Here is a 20,395-nt window from a genome sequence, read left to right on the forward strand (position 1 = left end):
TCACTGCAACCTCCACCTTCCGGGTTCAAGCAGTTCTCCTGCCTCAGCCTTCCAGCTAGCTGGGATTACAGGCGCCCACCACCACACCTGGCGAATTTTTTGTATTTTTAGTAGAGCCAGGGTTTTACTATGCTGGCAAGGCTGATCTTGAACTCTTGACCTCAAGTAGTCCACCCTCCTCAGCCTCCAAAAATGCTGGGATTACAGGCGTGAGCCACAGGGCCTGGCCCTATTTTTGATATTTGACCATTGACAGCTTTCGAGCCCCATCACTCCTCTTTTGCCACATATTTGTATAAGCCAATAAGAAAGGAGGGGCACTTATTCCCTGTGCCAGCAGGAAAATCAAACCTCTGCCCATTCATAAGTAGCCTCACTGCAGCCCACTCTCCAACCAAAATCACTCACATCCTTTCCTTCACTCAAGCTGAACAGACCCATCTGGATGGCTGCCCTGCTCTCCCCAGAAAGGCTCATGTGAGTAATACATCTTTTCACACCCTTCTAGGGTGTGGTGAATCAGTCTTGACATCCAACCCAGTTTTGGGTGGGAGAGTTGATCCCATCCTCCACTGGGTAACCACAAACACTCTTCAAAGAGTGAACTGCTGCAATGTCCTTGAGATAGCTAGATTAGAGGAAGGAGGATGTAGAGAGAAGGGACATGGAAATACTGAATGCTCCTGAGCTCCAGAACCCTCCACAGGGAAATGCCCATTATTAAATGTCCTATGCTGTAAAGATAGCTCAATATGACTGCGTTGAACAGCCCTATATATTCACTCGAATATCTAGTTATCAACTTTAAAACAACTCAGTGTGCACTGGGTAACTGCTTGGCCCCAGCCTTTTCTCCCCGGCTAACTCTAAAACACTGCATAGTCATAGAAGCTACGTGCTTAATTCTCCTATAATCACTATGCAAGTTGGGATGGAAACGCAATTCAACATATCCCCTTCTTACGATCCTGAGTTAAAGTGCCCAGGCAACTAAAAGGCTAAAATGAAAAGCACAAAGAACATTCTCCAAATAGCACTTTAGTTACAAACCAAATGATCATCTTCACATGTGCATTATACACGAAGTATTTTCATGTCTTTTCAGTCATACCTACAGAGATCTAAAGGTCATAATCATGAAAAACAACAACTTCCTCAGAAAGAGAGCTTATAAAGTCATTAATATTCAATACTTACACATCTTTAGCTGCTCCTGCAGGGCCTAGAGAAAAAAAAAAGAAGATAGGTTTGTGTTGGTGTGATAGTTTTGCTATAAAAATGTTGTCTAATACCTAACAAAAATACAGTAATATTCCTAAAGAGATAAGAAAATGGTTTTTTAAAAATTTCAAAAACAGAGAAAGGAGGGCAAAACATCATAAAATTCAATTTTTTTTATTTTTTGAAACACGGTCTCACTTTGTTGCCCAGGCTGGAGTACAGTGATGCAATCTCAGCTCACTGCAACCTCCGCTTCCTGGGCTCAACTGATCCTCGCACCTCAGCATCCTGGGTAGCTGGGAATACAGGTACATATCACCATGCCCGGTTAATTTTTGTATTTTTTCTTGAGATAGGTTTTTACCATGTTGCCCAGGCTACCCTCCAACTCCTGGGCTCAAGCAATCCTCCCACTTTGATTGCCCAAAGTGCTAGGATTACAGGCATGAACCACTGCACCTGGCCTAAAATGCCAATCTTAAATTACAAATTTAGTTTAAGTTTCAAATCTTAAGTTTGAAATCTATTCTATCCATCTTTAACAATTCCTGTAAATTACAAGGTGCCAGTTCCTAAAAAGATTTTACAGATCACCTAATCCAACGTCCCATTTTACGAATTTTAAAACTGGCAGACTTCGAGAAACATTTTCTTTTCTAAGCCACACACCTTCAAAGTTGGTGTCTGCATGGCATGGTTGAGTCACACTGTGTACTAATGCAAGCAATGGACTACATTAATTAGGAAGCCTCAAAGACACCAGCCTAGTTCCAAAAAGAGCCACATGCATCCCTAACTCTGCTCCCATTGGCTTTCCTTCCACTTGTGATGGTTAATATTGATTGTCAATTTGATTGAACTGAAGTATGCAAAATATTGTTCCTGGGTGTGTCTGTGAGGGTGCTGCCAAAAGAGATTAACATTTGAGTCAGTGGACTGGAAAAGGCAGACCCACCCTTAATCTAGGTGGGCACCATCTAATCAGCTGCTAGTGCAGCTAGAATAAAGCAGGAAGAAGGTGGAAAGAGCAGACTTGCTGAGTCTTCTGGCCTTCATCTGTCTCCTAAGCTGGATGCTTCCTGCCCTCAAACATCAGACTGCAGGTTATTCAGCTTTTGGACTCTTAGACCAGTAGTTTGCCAGGGGCTCATGGGCCTTCAGACATAGACTGAAGGGTACACTGTTGGCTTTCCTACTTTTGAGGCACTGGGACTGGGACTGGCTTTGTTGCTCCTCAGCTTGCAGACAGTCTACTGTGGGACTTCACCTTGTGATCATGTTAGTCAATTCTCCTTAATAAACTCCCCTTCATACATTCATCTATCCTATTAGTACTGTCCCTCTGGAGAACCCTAAAACACCACCCATGTGAAAAAGACAGCCCATCTCTTTTGGTCCCCATCCCCATTACTTCCCACAGATTCTCTGCCCACAACATTTCCTCCTCCCAATATCTTTATTTGGGAGGCACAGTACTTGATTCCAGCTCTTACAAGATATATGTTATTAAGAATCATTTAACCTCTTAAGACCTCACTTCCCTCATGTCAAATGAGGGTAAAAGAATATCTTTCTCAAAGGTTATTGTGAAGATTTTAAAAGACAATGTGTAAAAAGACAATGTAAACACTTAAAACAAAGCTGGTGCATATAGAAGTGATACTTGTTAATATTTTAATTTTGAAATTAAAATAACTTCTGCACAAGTCACAGAGTTCAAGACCAGCCTGGGCAACATGGTGAAACCCTGTCTCTACTAAAAAAATACAAAAATTGGCTGGGCATGGTGGTGCACACCTGTAATCCTAGCTACTCAGGAGGCTGAGGCAAGAAAATAGCTTGAACCCAGGAAGCAGAGGTTGCAGTAAGCTGAGATGGCACCACTGCACTCCAGTCTGGGTAACAGCGCGACACTCCAAATGAAATAAAAAATAAAAATAAAAGACGTCAAAGTATTTTACTCCAAAATATATTTGTTTGACATATTTTGAAATGGTCAAGCAAAGCTGTCACTTGTGGGGGAAAAAATCTATATTCTGTAGAGAATTCTCCTCCCTTTCCAGGTCTTTTTCCTGATCTAGAAGAGAATTAACTTAGTGTCTGGCACTTCTATTTTTTTTGTTTGTTTGTTTTTTGAGATGGAGTCTTGGTATGTCGCCCAGGCTGGAATGCAGTGGTGCAATCTTGGCTCACTGCAACCTCCACCTCCCAGTTTAAGCAATTCTCCTGCCTCAGCCTCCTGAGTAGCTGGGATACAGGTGCCCACCACCACACCAGCTAATTTTTGTATTTTTTTTTAGTAGAAATAGGGTTTCACCATGTTGGCCAGGCTGGTCTCGAACTCCTGACCTCAGGTGATCTGCCTGCCTCAGTCTCCCAAAGTGCTGGGATTACAGGAGTAAACCACCGTGTCCAAGCCTGGCACCTTTTTAAGTCTGATAAGAAACATTTAAAGGAGCTTCATCTGCATAATAAAACCATAGTCTCCACAATCCCTTATCTTAACTCAGACAATTCCAGGCATCAATTGATTCCAGATTTTTAAATAAACTCTTTCAACCAATTGCAGATCAGGAAATCTTGGAATCCACCTATGACCTGGAAACAACCCCCCACCCCCCACCACCTTTGAGTTGTCCTGGACCAAACCAATATACATCGTACATGAATTGATTGGCATCTTATGTCTCCCTACAATGTATAAAACCAAGCTAAAGCCTGACCACCCTGGGCACATGTCCTCAAGACCTTCTGAGGCTGTGTCACAGGCATGTCCTTTATTTGGCAAAATAAACTTCTAAATTGATTGAGACCTATCTGAGATACTTTTTGATTTACATAGATTTTCTTCTAGATTCTCATGCTTGTTTGACTCTAAAACAGAACGCTCATTTTCATGGACTTATGGTGGCACTAATCTTTATTTTTTGCTATCAAAACACTCTACTGTTGGCAGTTTTTCCTATGTTACATTTTTTTTACGTTTAGGATATTTTGGCTTAATAATCTCTGATTCTAAAGCAGTTTACATATGTATCATTTAAACAATAATTACAGTGTAGAAATGTTCTTCCCTGAAGAAAGGAACTAAGTTTATTACAAAGTTTAGGTTTAGTCAAAGCCTTAAAAGAATTTGAGACATACCCTCAATTATTTTTAGGATCAGCTTTTAATTTGCAGTATTTCAGAGGCAAAATTAATATCATTGTTGAACTGTTCTTACAATTTGGCAATAACTTTTCCCACAGACTTATTTACTTACCTTGTAGCACATCTTCCTTTATCTTTACACCTTAGTGTAAAGGAAGTTAATTCTCTCCTGGATCAGGAAAAAGATGTGGAAAGGGAAGACAATTCTCTACAGAATATAGATTTTCCCCCACAAGTGATAGCTTTGATTGGCCATTTCAAAATATGTCAAAGAAATATATTTTGGAGTAAAATACTTTGACTTCTTTTAATTTTTTATTTCATTTGGAGTCTCGCGCTGTTATCCAGACTGGAGTGCAGTGGTGCCATCTCAGCTTACTGCAACCTCCGCCTCCTGGGTTCAAGCTATTTTCTTGCCTCGGCCTCCTGAGTAGCTAGGATTACAGGTGTGCACCACCATGCCCAGCCAATTTTTGTATTTTTTAATAGAGACAGGGTTTCACCATATTGCCCAGACTGGTCTCAAACTCCTGAGCTCAGGCAATCCAATTGCCTCAGCCTCCCAAAGTGTTAGGATTACAGGCATGAGCCACCACACCCAACCTGAGATCTTTTAGAGCCTGCTATCTGTCATGTCAGTATCTCATTGCTACAAAGAGTCTGCTTTGTCAGTCTTAAGGATTGTTTTAATGTTAAATGCTGGTTGGCTGTGCCTGAATTTCAAAGGAAGGAGGGTATAATCAGGTATGTACAATCCCCACTTCCCATCATGGCCTGAACTAGTTTTTCAGGTTAACTTAGGAATGCCTTTGGCCAACAGGAGGGGTCCATTTAATTGGTTAGGGGATTAGAATTATCAGTTTACATCTAGAAAGAAAATAATATCTTTTTAGCTTTTCTTTTCTTTTTTATTTTTGTGGAAAAGGATAACGAATGTGTTTGGGTTTTCCTGTAGTCAGGGAATGGAGAGCCAAAGGTGAGCCTTTGATTCTGCAAGTTTTACACAGAGAAGAAAACAATGATTACAATGTGGACCATGAGTCCTCAACTTTTTTTTTTGAGATGGAGTCTCACTCTGTTGCCCAGGCTGGAGTGCAGTGGCACAATCTCGGCTCACCACAACCTCCACTCCCCAGTTTCAAGTGATTCTCCTGCCTCAGCCTCCTAAGTAGCTGGAATTACAGGCACCTGCCACAATGCTAGCTCATTTTTTTTGTATTTTTAGTAGAGACAGGGTTTCTCCATGTTGTTCAAGCTGGTCTTGAACTCCTGACCTCAAGTGATCCATCTGCCTCGGCCTCCCCAAGTGCTGGCATTACAGGTGTGAGCCACCACACCCAGCTAGGTCCTCAACATTTAAAGACTAGGTGCGATCTACTACAATCCACAGGAAGAAGAGAGTGGCCAAGGATGCCTCCACTACATCTCAGGAATGGCAGCAGGGTGATGGGGTAAGAACAATGTGGAATTGGAAGGCAGATGACTGGAGTCAGGTCCCTGTTCCAATATTTGTCTAACAGTCACTAAAACACTTTGTTTCAGCATCTAATAAACAAAGACATACTGGGCCATCAAATGCAGCTAGGAAGGCAAAGCACAGTATCATGTATGAAATGAGAAATGAGTTTATAAATGGCCACATGTTGTGCATTCAGTGCTTAATCAGCATCAGGAACTCTCCATTCACTTCACCTTGATTGTCCCAAGCTATGGGCACCATCAAGGTCCTCTTCCCTGCTGGGCTCATCATTTAACATCCCAGCAGGCCCAAGGGAAATGCATGGTACCACATCATTTGAAACAAATTCAACAGACCATTCCCTCTGTTCTAAAACGGCCCTCCTTTGGAAGGGCATCATCGACGGAATAACTGCAATGGTAGGAGTGGGGCAAAGAAGTCAGAAACACTCCATGAAGCATGTGTATGTATATATATGTGATTGTAAAATGTGCTCCATGTTTTAATAGGGAAAAAATGTGCATCTTAGAAGCAAGGAAACATGGTGGGGGTTTTTGTTTTGTTTCTTTGAGACAGAGTTTTGCTCTTGTTGCCCAGGCCGGAGTGCAATGACACAATCTCAGTTCACTGCAACCTCCGCCCCCTGGGTTCAAGCGATTCTCCTGCCTCAGCCTCCCAAGTAGCTGGGATTACAGGCATGCGCCACCACGCCTGGCAAATTTTGTATTTTTAGTAGAGATAATTTTGTATTTTTAGTTTCTTCAGGTTGGTCAGGCTGGTCTTGAACTCCCAACTTCAGGTGATCTGCCTACCTCGGCCTCCCAAAGCACTGGGATTACAGGCGTGAGCCATCGCACCCAGCCACATAGTGGTTATTGATAAGCTTGTAACCAGGGTAATGAGAATATGACTCCCTAACACACAACTTCCCAAAGGAAAAAAAAAAGGTTCCAACTTTGTCCCTGGTTCCTAGTACAGAGCTCCTAAAACCCCTCGAATTTCCTGAGTGATGAGTGACAGAAGCCTCTCTCTGTGAGACTTCTAATGAGGTGACTCTTTATATATAGCCAAGCTCAGATACAGCTTCAGGATGGGGGCTGTTTGCTAGAAAGAACAAGCCTTGATTAGAAGCTTGGGACTTTCAGCTCCACCCTGCCACCTGCAGAGAGAGAAGAGGGGCTGGAGATTGAGTTAATAACCAGTGGCCAAGGATTTAACCAGTCATACTGGTGTCTTGGTCCTTTTTGTGTTGTTGTAACAGAATACCACAGACTGGGTAATTTATAAAGAAAATAAAATTTATTTCTTACAGTATAGAGGCTGGGAAGTCCAAGATTGGGAGGCTCACATCTGGTGAGGGCCTTTATGCTGCTCTATCCCATGGCAGAAGATAGAAGGGCGAGGCAGCAAGAGAGCAAGAAGGGGCCAAACTTGCTTTTATAACAGCCCTTTCTCTCAATAACCAACCCATTCCTCTCATCCTCTAGTTTATTGATGATTAAACACATTAATCCATTCATGGGAGCAGAGGTCTCAATCCCTAATCACTTTTTATTGCCCCACCTCCCAACACGACTGCACTGGGGATTAAGTTTCCAACACATGAAATTTGGGGGACACATTCAAAACACAGCACCTACAAAAACCTGAAAATAACTGGATGTATTAGTCTGTTCTCACACTAATAAAGACATACCCTAGACTGGGTAATTTATAAGGAAACAGTTTAATGGACTCACAGTTCCACATGGCTGTGGAGGCCTCACAGTCGTGGTGGAAGACAAAGGAGGAGCAAAGTCACATCTTACATGGCAGCAGGCAAGAGAGCTTGTGCAGGAGAACTCCCATTTATAAAACCATCAGATCTTGTAAGACTTACTCACTACCACAAGAACAGTATGGGGGAAACTGCACCCATGATTTAGTTATCTCCATCTGGCCCCACCCTTGACATGTGGGGATTATTACAATTCAAGGTGAGATCTGGGTGGAGACACAGTTAAACCATATCACTGGATTCAGTGAGCTTCCAGGTTGGTGAAGATATCTACGCACCAGGACTGTGACATAGCCCAACTCCACTGGGGTCAGAGGCTTCTGCACTTGGGATGCTTCCAGACTTTCCCAAGTACCTCTTCCACTGGCTATTCATTCAGACCCTTTATGATCAAACAGTAAACATGAGGAAAGTGTCCTCCTGAGTCCTATAAGCTAATTCCAGCAAATCACTGGGCCTGAGGAGAAGATTTGTGAAGATCCCCAAATCTATAGCCAAACTGACAGAAGTGTGGCAACCCAGAAGCCAGATATTTGCAACTAGAGTCTGAAGTGAGGGCAGTCTTGTGGGACCGACCTGTTAAACCTGTGGAGGCTGACAGTAACTCCAGGTAGTCTTAGAATTGAATTGAACTGTAGGACACTTGGTGTTGGGAGAATTAGATGTCAGGAAGGAAGAAAAAAAAACCTCTCAGACATTCTTTATGTTTTATATAAAAAATTTTATGTTTCCTAGTAATGGCTAAGGTTCTGAACAGTCCTGAAGGACTTTATGAATCATACCGAGATTGCATCATGCTGTATTTATTTCAGCAAAGAATTATTTATACTCCAGGTATAGAGTTTAATACATTTTCTTATTTTCTAATTTTGTCCCATTCCTGAACAACTGCAGAAAATATTGTCTTGGTTTCCCATGGCTGCTATTAACAAATTACCACAACTAGGTGGTTTAAACAACAGAAATCTAGGCACTCATAGATCTGGAGGCCAGAAGTACAAAATCAAGGTGTTAGCAGATCCACACTCCTTCCAGAGGCCTTAGGGAAGCATCCATTCCATGTCTCTCCTGGCTTCTGGTACAGTGAGCATTCCTTGGCATTCTTTGGCTTGTGGCCCCTCTCTGCTCCACCTCTATTTTCACATCACTTTCTCTTCTATGTCTGTCTTCTCTTCTTATGTCTCTCATAAACACCCTTCTCATTGGATTTAGAGCCTACTCAGATAATCTCGTATAATCTTCTCATCTCAAAATCCTTAGCTTTATTACATTTGCAAAGATCCTTCTCCAAATAAGACTGTATTGACTCACTGCAGAGATGAAAACATGGACATACCTTTTGGGGGGCTACCATTCAACCCACTACACCTTCTTATCTTTGTCCTTCCCTGGCTCCAAAAAAAAAAACTCTTTTAAAATACATAGTAAAATATCTGGAGGGAAACTAAATTTAATATATATATATATATCATGCACGACACAAACAGAAGCTTATTCCTAGTGAACAATAATGCAAGCCAGCTACAATTTACTGCATTGAGTAATTTTTTCTCTTTTTTCTTTTTTTTTGAGATGGAGTCTTGCTCTGTCACCCAGGCTGGAGTGCAGTGGCACAATCTCGGCTCACTGCAACCTCCACCTCCTGGATTCAAGCGATTCTCCTGTCTCAGCCTCCTGAGTATCAGGGACTACAGGCATATGCCACCATGCCTGGCTAATTTTTGTAGAGACAGTGTTTCAGCATGTTAGCCAGGCTGGTCTCGATCTCCTGACCTTGTGATCCACCTGCCTTGGTCTCCCAAAGTGCTGGGATTACAGGCGTGAGCCACTATGCCTGGCCTGCATGGAGTAATTTTAAGTAGATACAATATCTTGGTTCCTACACACAGAAGGTCCTTGGAGAGCTAATCAGCCTGTCTTATACATTAAAAACTGAGTCATACTGTCCAGCATGTCTTCAGTATTATACAGATTCAAACATTTATTGATGTGAGAGTTTCCTCCCACATGCCAAATTCCATTATGAAGAACATACTTATATCTTTTGAAAGAAAGAAAAGATCATATACACTTTTATATTTTAAAACAATAAGTCTATTAATGCCTTTAATGATCATTATACTATATAGACTCTATAGACTTTATAAAATATACTAGAAATATTCACAAGTAAATGAATTGCTATGTTACATATTAAGTTATATTCTTCAAACCAAGTAGTGATAATTCAAACACACACACACCAAAAATAAAATTATGTACGTGAAGAATTTGTAAAAAAAAAAAAAACTAAAGATTTACAAAGCACTCTTCTTTCAGCATAAATAATCAGAAACATAAATGCCTATGGCTCTTATGGGAAATAATAAAAACATGCAGGAATGTTTTACTCCTTATTTGTTTTAGAAAAGAAACAGTCCCTCTGAGAACTATATAAATATAACTGCAGAAAAATAAATAAAATTCTCTTTAATTCTGACAGCTTGCTATGTCTCTTCTGACCCATAATAGTTATAAAATTATGTCATAGTCTTGGTTTGGCCAAAAGAAATGTTACAACAGCTTACTACTTCATCCAGAGTAATGCTTATTTTTCAGAGGACAATAAAAAAAAAAGACAGATTCGTAATGGAGGAAAAAATTCAGGTCAATGTATCCTAGAAATATAAAATTATGTCAAAGAAAATGGAAGCTCTTATAGAAAATCTCATTTTTATAGGTCGTCCTTGTTGAGTAGCGCTAGAGTTTGGTTTATTTCTCCTTGTTTGTCCCCTCCAAATCTCATGGGGGTGGGTCTAATGGGAGGTGTTTGGACCATAGGGGCAGATCCTTCATGAATGGCTAGCGGCAATAAGTGAGCTCTAACTGTGTTCGTTTCCATGAGAGCTGGTTGGTTGTGAGCATAAGCCTGGCACCTCTCTCCCTTCTCTCTACTGCTTCCACTCTCCCCATGTGATCTCTGAATGCTATGGCTCCCTTTTACCTTCTGCCGTGAATGACAGCAGCCTGAAGCCCTCAGCAGAAGTAGATGCAGGTGCCATGTTTCTTGTACAGGCTGCAGAACCATGAGCCAAACATACCTCTTTCCTTTATCAATTACCCAGTCTCAGGTATTCCTTTATAGCAACACAAAAATGAACTAAGACAAGTAGCTATACTTTAGGCAAGTAAAAACAAAAAAAAATGGCCAGGCACAGTGGCTCACACCTGTAATACCAGCACTTTGGGAGGCCAAGGCAGGTGGATCACCTGAGGTCAGGAATTTGAGGCCAGCCTGGCCAACATGGTAAAACTGCGTCTCTACTAAAAATACAAAATTAGCCAGCCATGGTGCCATGCGCCTGTAATCCCAGCTACTCAGGAGGCTGAGACAGGAGAACTGCTTGAACCTGGGAGGTGGAGGTTGCAGTGAGCTGAGATCATGCCACTGTACTCCATCCTGGACAATAGAGCAAGAATGTGTCTCAAAAAAAAAAAAAAAAAAAAAAAAACCAAAAAAATAAATACAGCCATATAAGAAGTACAGGCATAAATAAGTTAGTGTGCTGACATTTAACTGATATAATACAACTTAAGCCATGCCCATATGGAGCTATAAGTGGCTCATGGTAAAACTGCCTTTGCTGAATTATAAATAATGAGAGAAATTTAATATATAATTGACTCTGTTTTGCTGTGCTTTTAATTTCACAAGCTTTTTTTTTTCTTTACTTATTCTAACATGGAAGCCAAGATAACTATGAGAGGAATTTAGTTTGTACTTAAACTTTGAAGCAAGGAAAACTGACCCCCGCAACCCCCTGACACCACTGTCCTTGTTCAGAGATCAAAGCTGCATTCACATGGCAAGGTTAAAATCATGATAGGGACTTAAACTTTACTAAAAAAAGGCATAAACAATGACCTGCCATTGTTTAGTGTGTTTTCCTATAAGTTGCCTACTGCCCCAGAGTCATGTAATCAGGGGTTACAAGATTTCCAACTTCCCCAAATACTACTATAGATAACATCACTATTGTGAAACCTAAAGACCTGGTCTTTGAGATATTTTTCAGATTTCACATTTTGGTAGACCAAGGGATGCCACCTGGTTCTGAGAACCAACTCTTTCCTGGGAACTGACTTTACTGCCCAGAGATATTTTAGATGCCCCTATGACTTCATCCCCAGCCAATCAATTGCTCCAATTCCTCAGTAACCCCCTGCCTACCATGTCCCCTTAAAAAACCCTAGCCTCTGAATTTTCAGGGAGATAGGTTTAAGAAATTTCTCCCTGTTCTCCTCACTTGGCCAGTCCTGCAATTATTAAACTCTTTCTTTGCCACAAAAACTGCTGTTCTCTCTCTTTTTTTTTTTTTTTGACATAATGGGGTCTCACTCTGTTGCCCAGGCTGGAGTGTAGTGGCATGATCTCAGCTCACTACAGCCTCACATGCAACCCTCCCAGGTTTAAGCAATTCTCCCACTTCAGCCTCCCAAGTAGCTGGGATTACAGGCACGTGCCACCACACCCAGCTAATTTTTGTATTCTTAGTAGAGATGGGGTTTTGCCATGTTGGCCAGGCTGGTCTTGAATTCCTGACCTCAGGTGATCCGCCTGCCTCGGCCTTCCAAAGTGCTGGGATTGCAGGTGTGAGCCACCGTGCCTGGCCCTCATTGGTTTCATGGAGGGCAGTGGGCAAGAAGAACCTACCAGGCTGTGACAATGGCAGAAATGAATCACTCACTTTGGATGCCTTTATGAACCATTCACATGGTTGTACCACCAATTCTGGGGAAACAGCAAGAGAATGATGCACAGACCTTCTTGGCTCTGTCTCACCAGGGATTACTACCTGAGCAGAGGGGTCTCCACACCTCTCTTTATTCATCATCACTTCAAACGTGGTACATTCAAGAGTATGTTGATCACTTGCCCCTTTCTATCTTACTTTTAGAGTAGCAACTCCTTCCAGTTACCAAGGCTCTAACAGTTTAATTTTTACTTCTCCCTCTTCCTTCATCCCACATCTGCAGCCTCTCCTTAGCCCAACTGTCTTCTACATATCTTTGACCTCAACGCTTCTCTACCACTCAGGGCCCACAGCCGTGATCCAGGCCCTCAGCACTTCCCTGAGCGCAGACAGCAGCTTTGAATTATGCCACTTCTATATGTACACGTCTTCAGTAGCTCACTCCTTCCTTCTACACCAGCTCTGTCTTTCCCTGTATTAACAACAAATAGTATATTGGGTACTTACAACATATAAGTCACTGTTCTAAACACTTTACACACATTAACTCACTGAATTTACAGTAGGATCTCTTATTACTCCCCCATTTTATGGTCAAGGAACCTAAGGAACAGACAGCTTCAGCAAGTTGCCCAAGGTCATACAAATGATGAATGGCAAATGTAGGATTTGTACTTGGGCCTTTTGGCTGCAGAGCCCACCCTCAACTCTGAGGCCTCAGTGCCGCTCTGTCCTCCTCGTCCTGTATCCTAACCATTCTTTCTTCCCATTACCCTGCAACCAATGAGAACGACTAAATCCAATCAGGCTAGACTTCTTACTACCCTGAAATGCACCAAGCCCATTTCCGTATATAGGACTTCCTACAGCACTAAAAATGAACTGCCTTCCATTTTCTGCTATCCAACTCTTACCTATTTTTCAAAACCAAATAAAGTTCTACTTCCTTCATGCTATTCTTCAAAGCCAAACAAAGTTCCACTTCCTCCTCACTATTCTTCAAGGTCAAATAAAGTTCCACTTCCTCCACACCATTCTTCAAAGCCAAACAAAGTTCCACTTCCTCCACGAAGGTTTCCCTGACTTCCTGAGGTTTTATTTTCTTCCCTCAATTACTACATCAGTACAGTGTGCCCACACCAACTTAGGAATTCATTTTATATCTTTTTTGTTTCCCAAATATACTCATTCATTCAACAAATATACCTCAAGAGCCAAAAAAACCATTAAAATTGTGAAAGCTGGTCTAGATGCTGAGGATACAGCTGTAAACAAAATGTATAGGCTTTCATGAGGCCTCCATTGCGGGAGGGGAAAGAAAAAGGCAAGAAATAAACATACTATCAAAAACGTGTTTCAAACAGAGAGAAAACAAGAGTGAGTTCAGCATGATTAAAGAACAGAAAGAAGGATGGTACATAGTTGTGGGGAAAGGGGAGTAGTACAAGATAAAAATGTTGGATGATATCAACAAAATTTTATATTATTTTTAAATTATTTCCCCCACAAATCTTGGACTAATGCTAAGCACAGTTGCATCATTTCAATACCTACCAGACCATTTACAGATGTAAATTAAGGTGGGACCAATATAGCTACCTCAAAAGAATGCAATTATCTAGCTAATTGAGGACAAGGACGTAATTAATTTAAATAATTGGACCCAAAAGGATTGTATTAACTCCCTGGGTACACTGATAAAATAGGGTAAATAATTATCAAGCTCCTCCTCCTCAGACTATTGTTACATAAACAGCAGAAAAAACGATTATGGAAACATTCTGACAATAAATTGCCTGTGAAGTTAAGATCAGTTGCCAATTACATATCTCTGGCAGAAAAAATTCAACTAACCAATTTAACCAAATATCATGAGCCAAATATTTCTGAGATAACTCCTGCTGCAAATAATTTCTAACAGCCTTAGCCTGTATTTAAAATAGGCTACTGTAGATAGGGGGAACTATCTAAAACTTTGAAGGGATTTTTCTGGTTTACATAAAAAGGAATTTCTGATTTATATTACAAAGACTTGCTTCATAGTCTATATGTATGTGACTGTATAAAAGGAATGATGGACCTGCTATACATCATTAACTCAAAATGCAAGCTTGCTCCTTTCTCTGCCTAGTCAGGAGATATGCTGGGGGGAAAAACAAGCAAGTAGAGAATCTGATTGCAGAGAAAGAGAAAGAGTGAGAGTGAGCAAGAGTGCAAAAGCTCCCGCCTTGTAAGAAATGTGACACTTTAAAATGAACTATTCTATCCAGATATTTCTCTATAATTTGGGGTCTAGACTCTATGCAGAAAAAATGTACTGAATCCTCAATATAGTCATAGGTTAGGAAAAATCAAATTCCCACCTTGAGAGAGTGATCATATCAAAATGTGAAAGTGGAGAGCTTCTGGGTACTCAAAATGCCTCTCACAAGTCCATCTAGGCTGGTAGCTCAACTCCTCCAGGAGGACTTCTCTGATTAAACTGTGTCATTCAACACCTCCTGGAAAATTGGATGTTCAGGTTATATTCTATTATACACTGCTTTGCAATGATTCTCAATTGCTTAATCTTCCTACCTAGACTATCAAAAATTTCTCAAGAGCAACAGTTTGACTTCATTCTACAAACATCCATTGCTGACTGCCCCCACCCTTGCCCTAGAAGTTCCCAGCAGAGGAGGTCTCACATAGGGGTGGAAGATTCGTATGCTTACAGTTATTAATAGAAACATACTCCAGGGGCAAGTCTTCCCAGAATTATCAAGGGATTGATCCATCTCATTACTCCTCCTTATGGTCACTCGACCATTGTACTCCATACCAGTTTCTCCACACATCAGGCATACGGAATCCACTTAACTCAAGTACACTACTGCATATCAATCTGTCCTGTTAACCGAGTCTACCAGACAAAAAAAGTCCACCAGACAAAAGCCAAGAGAGCCAGCTGTCCTGACAGCTCAGGGAAAGGGGAAACAATTATCTGGTTTACCTGAGTAACTCAAGAAGTAAAACAGGGCTTACAACGGAGAGTTAAGATTTAGGGGCATTGTAATAACATGTTAATGCACGAAAAAAGATTTCCCATGTTCTTATAGAAAAATACTCAAAGAAAACTACTTTGCCTTCAAAATGGTGATAATAATACTATTATTATATAGTAATAATTAGTTTACAGAGTGCTTTCACGTTATTTTTTGAGTTTCACGTAGCCTTATGAAACAACATACACCCAATTATTCCCATTATATTAACGAAGAAACCAAAGTTCAAAAAAGTAACATAAAACACACACAATAATGCAATCAGCACAGTACCAAACCTAAGCTTAAGCTCACTGTCCAGACGCATAAGTTCAACACTCTTTCCGCAATCTCTTTGTACATATTTTTTCCGAAAAGTTTAAGTATGGCTATTGAATTGTATAACTCCTGGGACATATGGGATGTTGTGCACTGTAAGTAGTTAGAAGAAAGGGACAACGTCTCTTTAACGCATTCCGTATTGCTTGAGTTCAGTCCTCCAAGTGTGCAGCTTGGTCAACAGTGTAGTTGACGCTGATGTCCAAGCTCACAGCTGAAAGAGATTTTCAGTACCTTTGCATTGTGGTTTATTTTTCTTAACCTTACATCCCTCATTCTGATGCATTTCCTCTCTGAAACTAAATTCCTACCACCAACTGACAGAACATTTCAAAATAACAATGACCAAATCCCAAAGTCAGCCAGTTGGACGCACAGGCAGGGAAATGTTTGGGAATGGCTTCTCCAAGACAAGCGCAGATCCATCAAAGAGGTGATGCAATAACTCCCTGCTCATCATGTTGTGTCCTGCATGATTTGAGTCTGCACTCACTATCTTGCTCTCCTCTGAACAAAAAGTAATTTTTGGCAAAGAGCAAGCTGGAGGAGAGAATACCATGCTCTCACATGCACTATCCTTCACAAACAAAAGTGAAGCTGCTCCTCAAACTACTCTTTGAGTATTTTTTTTTTCAATATGACTTCCCTTTAGGTGATAAGGGATGTGCTCCTAGGGAAATAAAAAAAGTCAATCTAATATTAATAAAGAGAATATTTGCCCAAGAAATCATATTTTCCCCCAAAATTTGATTTTTACATTAACATTTTAGAGCTAGCTCATCATACCTTACCATCATTCCATTTCCTTTTTTTTTTTTTTTTTGAGAGGAGTCGGAGTTTCACTCTTGTTGCCCAGGCTGGAGTGCAATGGTGCGATTTCAGCTCACTGCAACCCTCGCCTCCCAGGTTCAAGCAATTCTCATGCCTCAGCCTCCTATGTAGCTAGGATTACAGGCAGGCGCCACCACACCCAGCCAATTTTGTATTTTTAGTAGAGACTGGGTTTCACCATATTGGTCAGGCTGATCTCGAACTCCTGACCTCAGGTGATGCACCCACCTCGGCCTCCCAAAGTGCTGGGATTACAGGTGTGAGCCACCGTGCCTGATCCATCATTCTGATTTTCATTTGGCAACAGTAACCCCCCTCATCCCTAAAACTGACAAGGAATATATTAATAAATCAAAATGGGAGCCAGGGGCGGTGGCATAGCGTAAGGCGCTAAGCTAACCTTCCCCACTGTTACATGAATCTTAAAAACTCGCTTTCCTGTGGCTCTCTGTATATCACCAGAACAGGATTTAACTCAAGATGGTAAAGGTTAACTGTAAGTCATAAATTTTTCAACGCATAGCTACCTGGGTTCATTCACATCTCTAGGACTAGAATTGCACATACGTTAGCCCCTTCTCTTGAAACAGAATATTCCTGATGTGTGGCAATGACAGCCAAGGAGGAAAAACAAACTTGGCCAAGTAACTGAGCAGATTCCCACATCCGATTCCATTATGTGAACGTTAAAATAAACTGTAATATAAATAAGTGAGTCTTAAACTACATTTTTTTTTTTACCAGCGTCTGGGTTAAAGGATGTGACAGGCCCAAGGTTACAAAGTCATTGCCAGGGCCTCCACAGCCACCTAGGAAATACTGCAGCCTCCGACTGCTGTTTCATTCGCTGGTTAGGCTAGGATGTGGCATCTGATTGATCTCAATTGGAGGAGATAGGAACTCTTTATCCAAAAGGACACTGAAATAGGTCAGCAGATATTACTCAAAACAGATCCAGGCTACCTTAAATCCAGAGACGTAAGCAGTGTTAAATAGAAGGGTGAGTTTTGGAAAAAGTCACTTGACACAAAGCCTGGCTGGCCAGGGAAAGCTAGAAAACCTGGCCTGCCAATCAACAAAATGAAGTGGTATAAAAAGAAGTTTCGATCTGTCTGTGTAGGTGTGTGTGTTTAAATGAAAAGTATCTTAACAGACTGTTAATAACAAAGCTCTGTCTCACATATGTAAAACATCCTTACTGCTGCAGCTTCTCAAAGAAATCCTAAGAGCATCCCAGCCGGTCTTAGGCATCGAGACTGACACGGATGCGTTTTTGCAGCTATGCCTCTAGTTCTCCCCAACCCCACTCCCACCTTTCCCCACTTCCTGCCCTACCACCACTGTCCTAAAAGTCCTGTCTTGCGCTGCACTTTTCCAGGTGCAGCGCCTGGGTTCCGAGGAGCTGGGGAAGAGGCCTGGAGGAGCAAGTGTGGGAGGCGGGGGAGCGGCCTGGGGCCACGTCCTGGAATCCTCTCCCCCAGGAGGGCGCTGAGCCCCGCCGGCTGCAGGGGAGCCCCGGCGGCAGCAGGGGAACCCGCGACAGTCCTCCCAGCGCTCCCTCAGCAGAGATGCCCCGCAGGCTCGCCTGCTCCAGGCGCTACCGCCCCCGCGCGGGGCACTTGCCACGCTTTAGGTCTTTCCAGAAACGGGCGGTCTGCTCCTGTCCCGAAAATGGGGATGGGCAGAGGGGCTGCGCGCCCCCCACCCCACATACCCGCACCCTTCCTTCCCGCCGCCTCTCCCGACCTCCCCCGCCGGCCTCCGCCGCCCGCCACGCTCACCTCGGCCCGCGCCCGCGCTAGTGGCGGTGGAGTTCCCGCAGCCCATCGCACCGCCGGCCGGGGAAGCCGCGCTCCAGAGCTCTCAGCCGTGGGTCCTGGGGGCGGAGACCCAGACGGAGGGCGGCGCGTCCCGAGCGGGAGGCTGACTGGGCTGCTCTAGGCTGAGGACCGAGTGGAAGCCGCCCCCTGCGCCGCCGGGGGGCGCCGGCCTGGGCGCGGCTGGCTGCGGGCTGCGGGGCGGAAACCACCCAGCACCCCTCGCCCCCGCCCCGCCCCGCCCGGGGACCCGCCAGACCCACCCGTCGCCCCGGCAACCGCGGCGCCGGCCAATCCCTACCTTCCTGCGCGCTTCGCGGTCGGCCATTGGCCGTCGTTACGAGGGGCGGGAGTTTAAACTGGGCTCGGGGCGAGGGCGTGGCCGGCGCGGGTGGGGCGGGGGTACCCACCTGCCCACCCTCCGCATCCTCCTTGCCTTTGCTTTGCTTTTCTTTCCTCACTTCCCCTCCCTGCCCCAGGATGTGGGGAGCAGAGGAAGTAGCAGGGGGCTCCTGTTTTCCTCACAGTGGACGCCCAATTAATGCTATTGACTGAATGATGTTCAGGTCTGAAGTCAAAACCGAAATCCCCTGCTGCTTTAGCAGAAGGCCAACGCAGCTGTTTCCCATCCGCACTGCCTGGCAAAGAAAGTAAGTTCTTCCCCAGACTGGTCATATTAACCTATTCCTCTTTAAAACAAATGTCTGCCACAATTTCTATAACTTGGATTCAGGACCTCCTCTCTGATAAATGAGAGAATTGTGGATGGACACAGTGCTGTCCGTTTCAACCTGATAGTTGGGCCAGTGTTATTGGAGTCAGACTGTCTGGGTGACAGCTTTGTTCTGCCCCTTGATAGCTGTGTGAACCTCAGGAAAGTAACTTAACCCATCGGTACATCCATTGTTTCACCTGTAAAATGACAATAACTCAGGTACATATAAAGTACCTAACAAAGTTCCCTATCCTCAGTAAATATCAGCTATTATCATTATTATTATTAACTCTACTAGAAGTGACTACAAATTCCTTAAAGGGAAAGACTCTCTGATTTTTCATAGCATCCTCCTGGCTTGTAATACAGACTCAATAAATGTTTTGTGAGGTGAATGCAAGTCAGGAATTAAAGATCCATTTTAAATTCACTTAATATTTGTAGGGAGCCTAGCCTGTGCCAAGTCCTTTGTTAAGTTCCAGTGATACAGACATGTGGGAGCCAGTCTAACCAGGCAGATGGATTATAATAAATTAATTACAATATAGCTGGGATGTTAACAGAGGAAACAGGTGCTATAGAGTCCCAGAGGATGCTGGGATGCTGGTTAAAAGACTTTCCTGAAACCATACAGTTGTGTTTAGATAAAAATTTGAACCAGAATCAAGGACTTGGCAGTTTTGAACATGATCTTTGAGGCAATGGTGGGTTCTGTCATTCAGGATACAAAATACACAGCATTCTCCATTTGCAAATTAGCTATGCTAGCCATGTGCTGAGAGGATAATTAATTCGTGGATAAAGGCATTTTTGAGTTGACTTCTAGAAGTACTGCTTCTCTACCTTGGCCTGTGCTGTCTTGGTTCAGTGTCCATCCTAATACGAATCCAGAATTGGGGAAAAGGGGACTATCAAGTAGCCAAAAGATATACTTCTGCTTATTTCTCTGCTGACGCTAGACACCAGCCCTAGGACACTTGTAAGAGGCACAAAACGGACCTTGACACCTAGAAACTGGCCTAGAAGTTGTGACACTCACATCTGGGCCTTTGCATTCTCCTGTTAATCACAGTTGTACAGAACACCAGTATCACACAGGGCCACTCTATAAATTATGAAATGAGACTAAAAACAAAGCCACTCAGTAATCTTGTCTAAGTGCTGACAAAACAAGGTCATTGTGCAAACCCCCAAGACACCAAAATCTCCCCATCCTGCCTAATATGAACGACTGCTTCTGCCTTACCAGTTATGGTTTTAGCCCTGTTCTAGTCTTCCTACCTTAGAGATGAGGTTCATTAAGAATCTACAATCATAGAATTGTCCCTGC

At 42.8% G+C, this 20,395-nt stretch overlaps 1 protein-coding gene across 3 annotated transcripts in view; it reads right to left on the reverse strand.

Moving 5' to 3' along the window:
- CUNH12orf75 (chromosome unknown C12orf75 homolog) overlaps positions 1-18,373 on the reverse strand; it is a 36,910-nt gene extending 18,537 nt beyond the window's left edge. For all 3 annotated transcript variants that reach the window (XR_010343830.1, XM_012469185.2, XM_012469184.2), the window contains exons 1-2: positions 18,315-18,373; positions 1,198-1,222 (exon numbers count right to left, since the gene is read on the reverse strand). Coding sequence is in view for 2 of the 3 variants with exons in the window: in XM_012469185.2 (XP_012324608.1) it covers positions 1,198-1,222; positions 18,315-18,360 (71 nt within the window). In the remaining variant the exon portion in view is untranslated. The remainder of the gene's footprint in view (positions 1-1,197; positions 1,223-18,314) is intronic.
- Positions 18,374-20,395: the final 2,022 nt, after the last annotated feature.

The sequence above is a fragment of the Aotus nancymaae genome, unplaced genomic scaffold (genome assembly GCF_030222135.1).
Source record: "Aotus nancymaae isolate 86718 unplaced genomic scaffold, 86718_ANA_hifiasm-v0.15.2.pri h1tg000021l, whole genome shotgun sequence".
NCBI lineage: Eukaryota > Metazoa > Chordata > Mammalia > Primates > Aotidae > Aotus > Aotus nancymaae.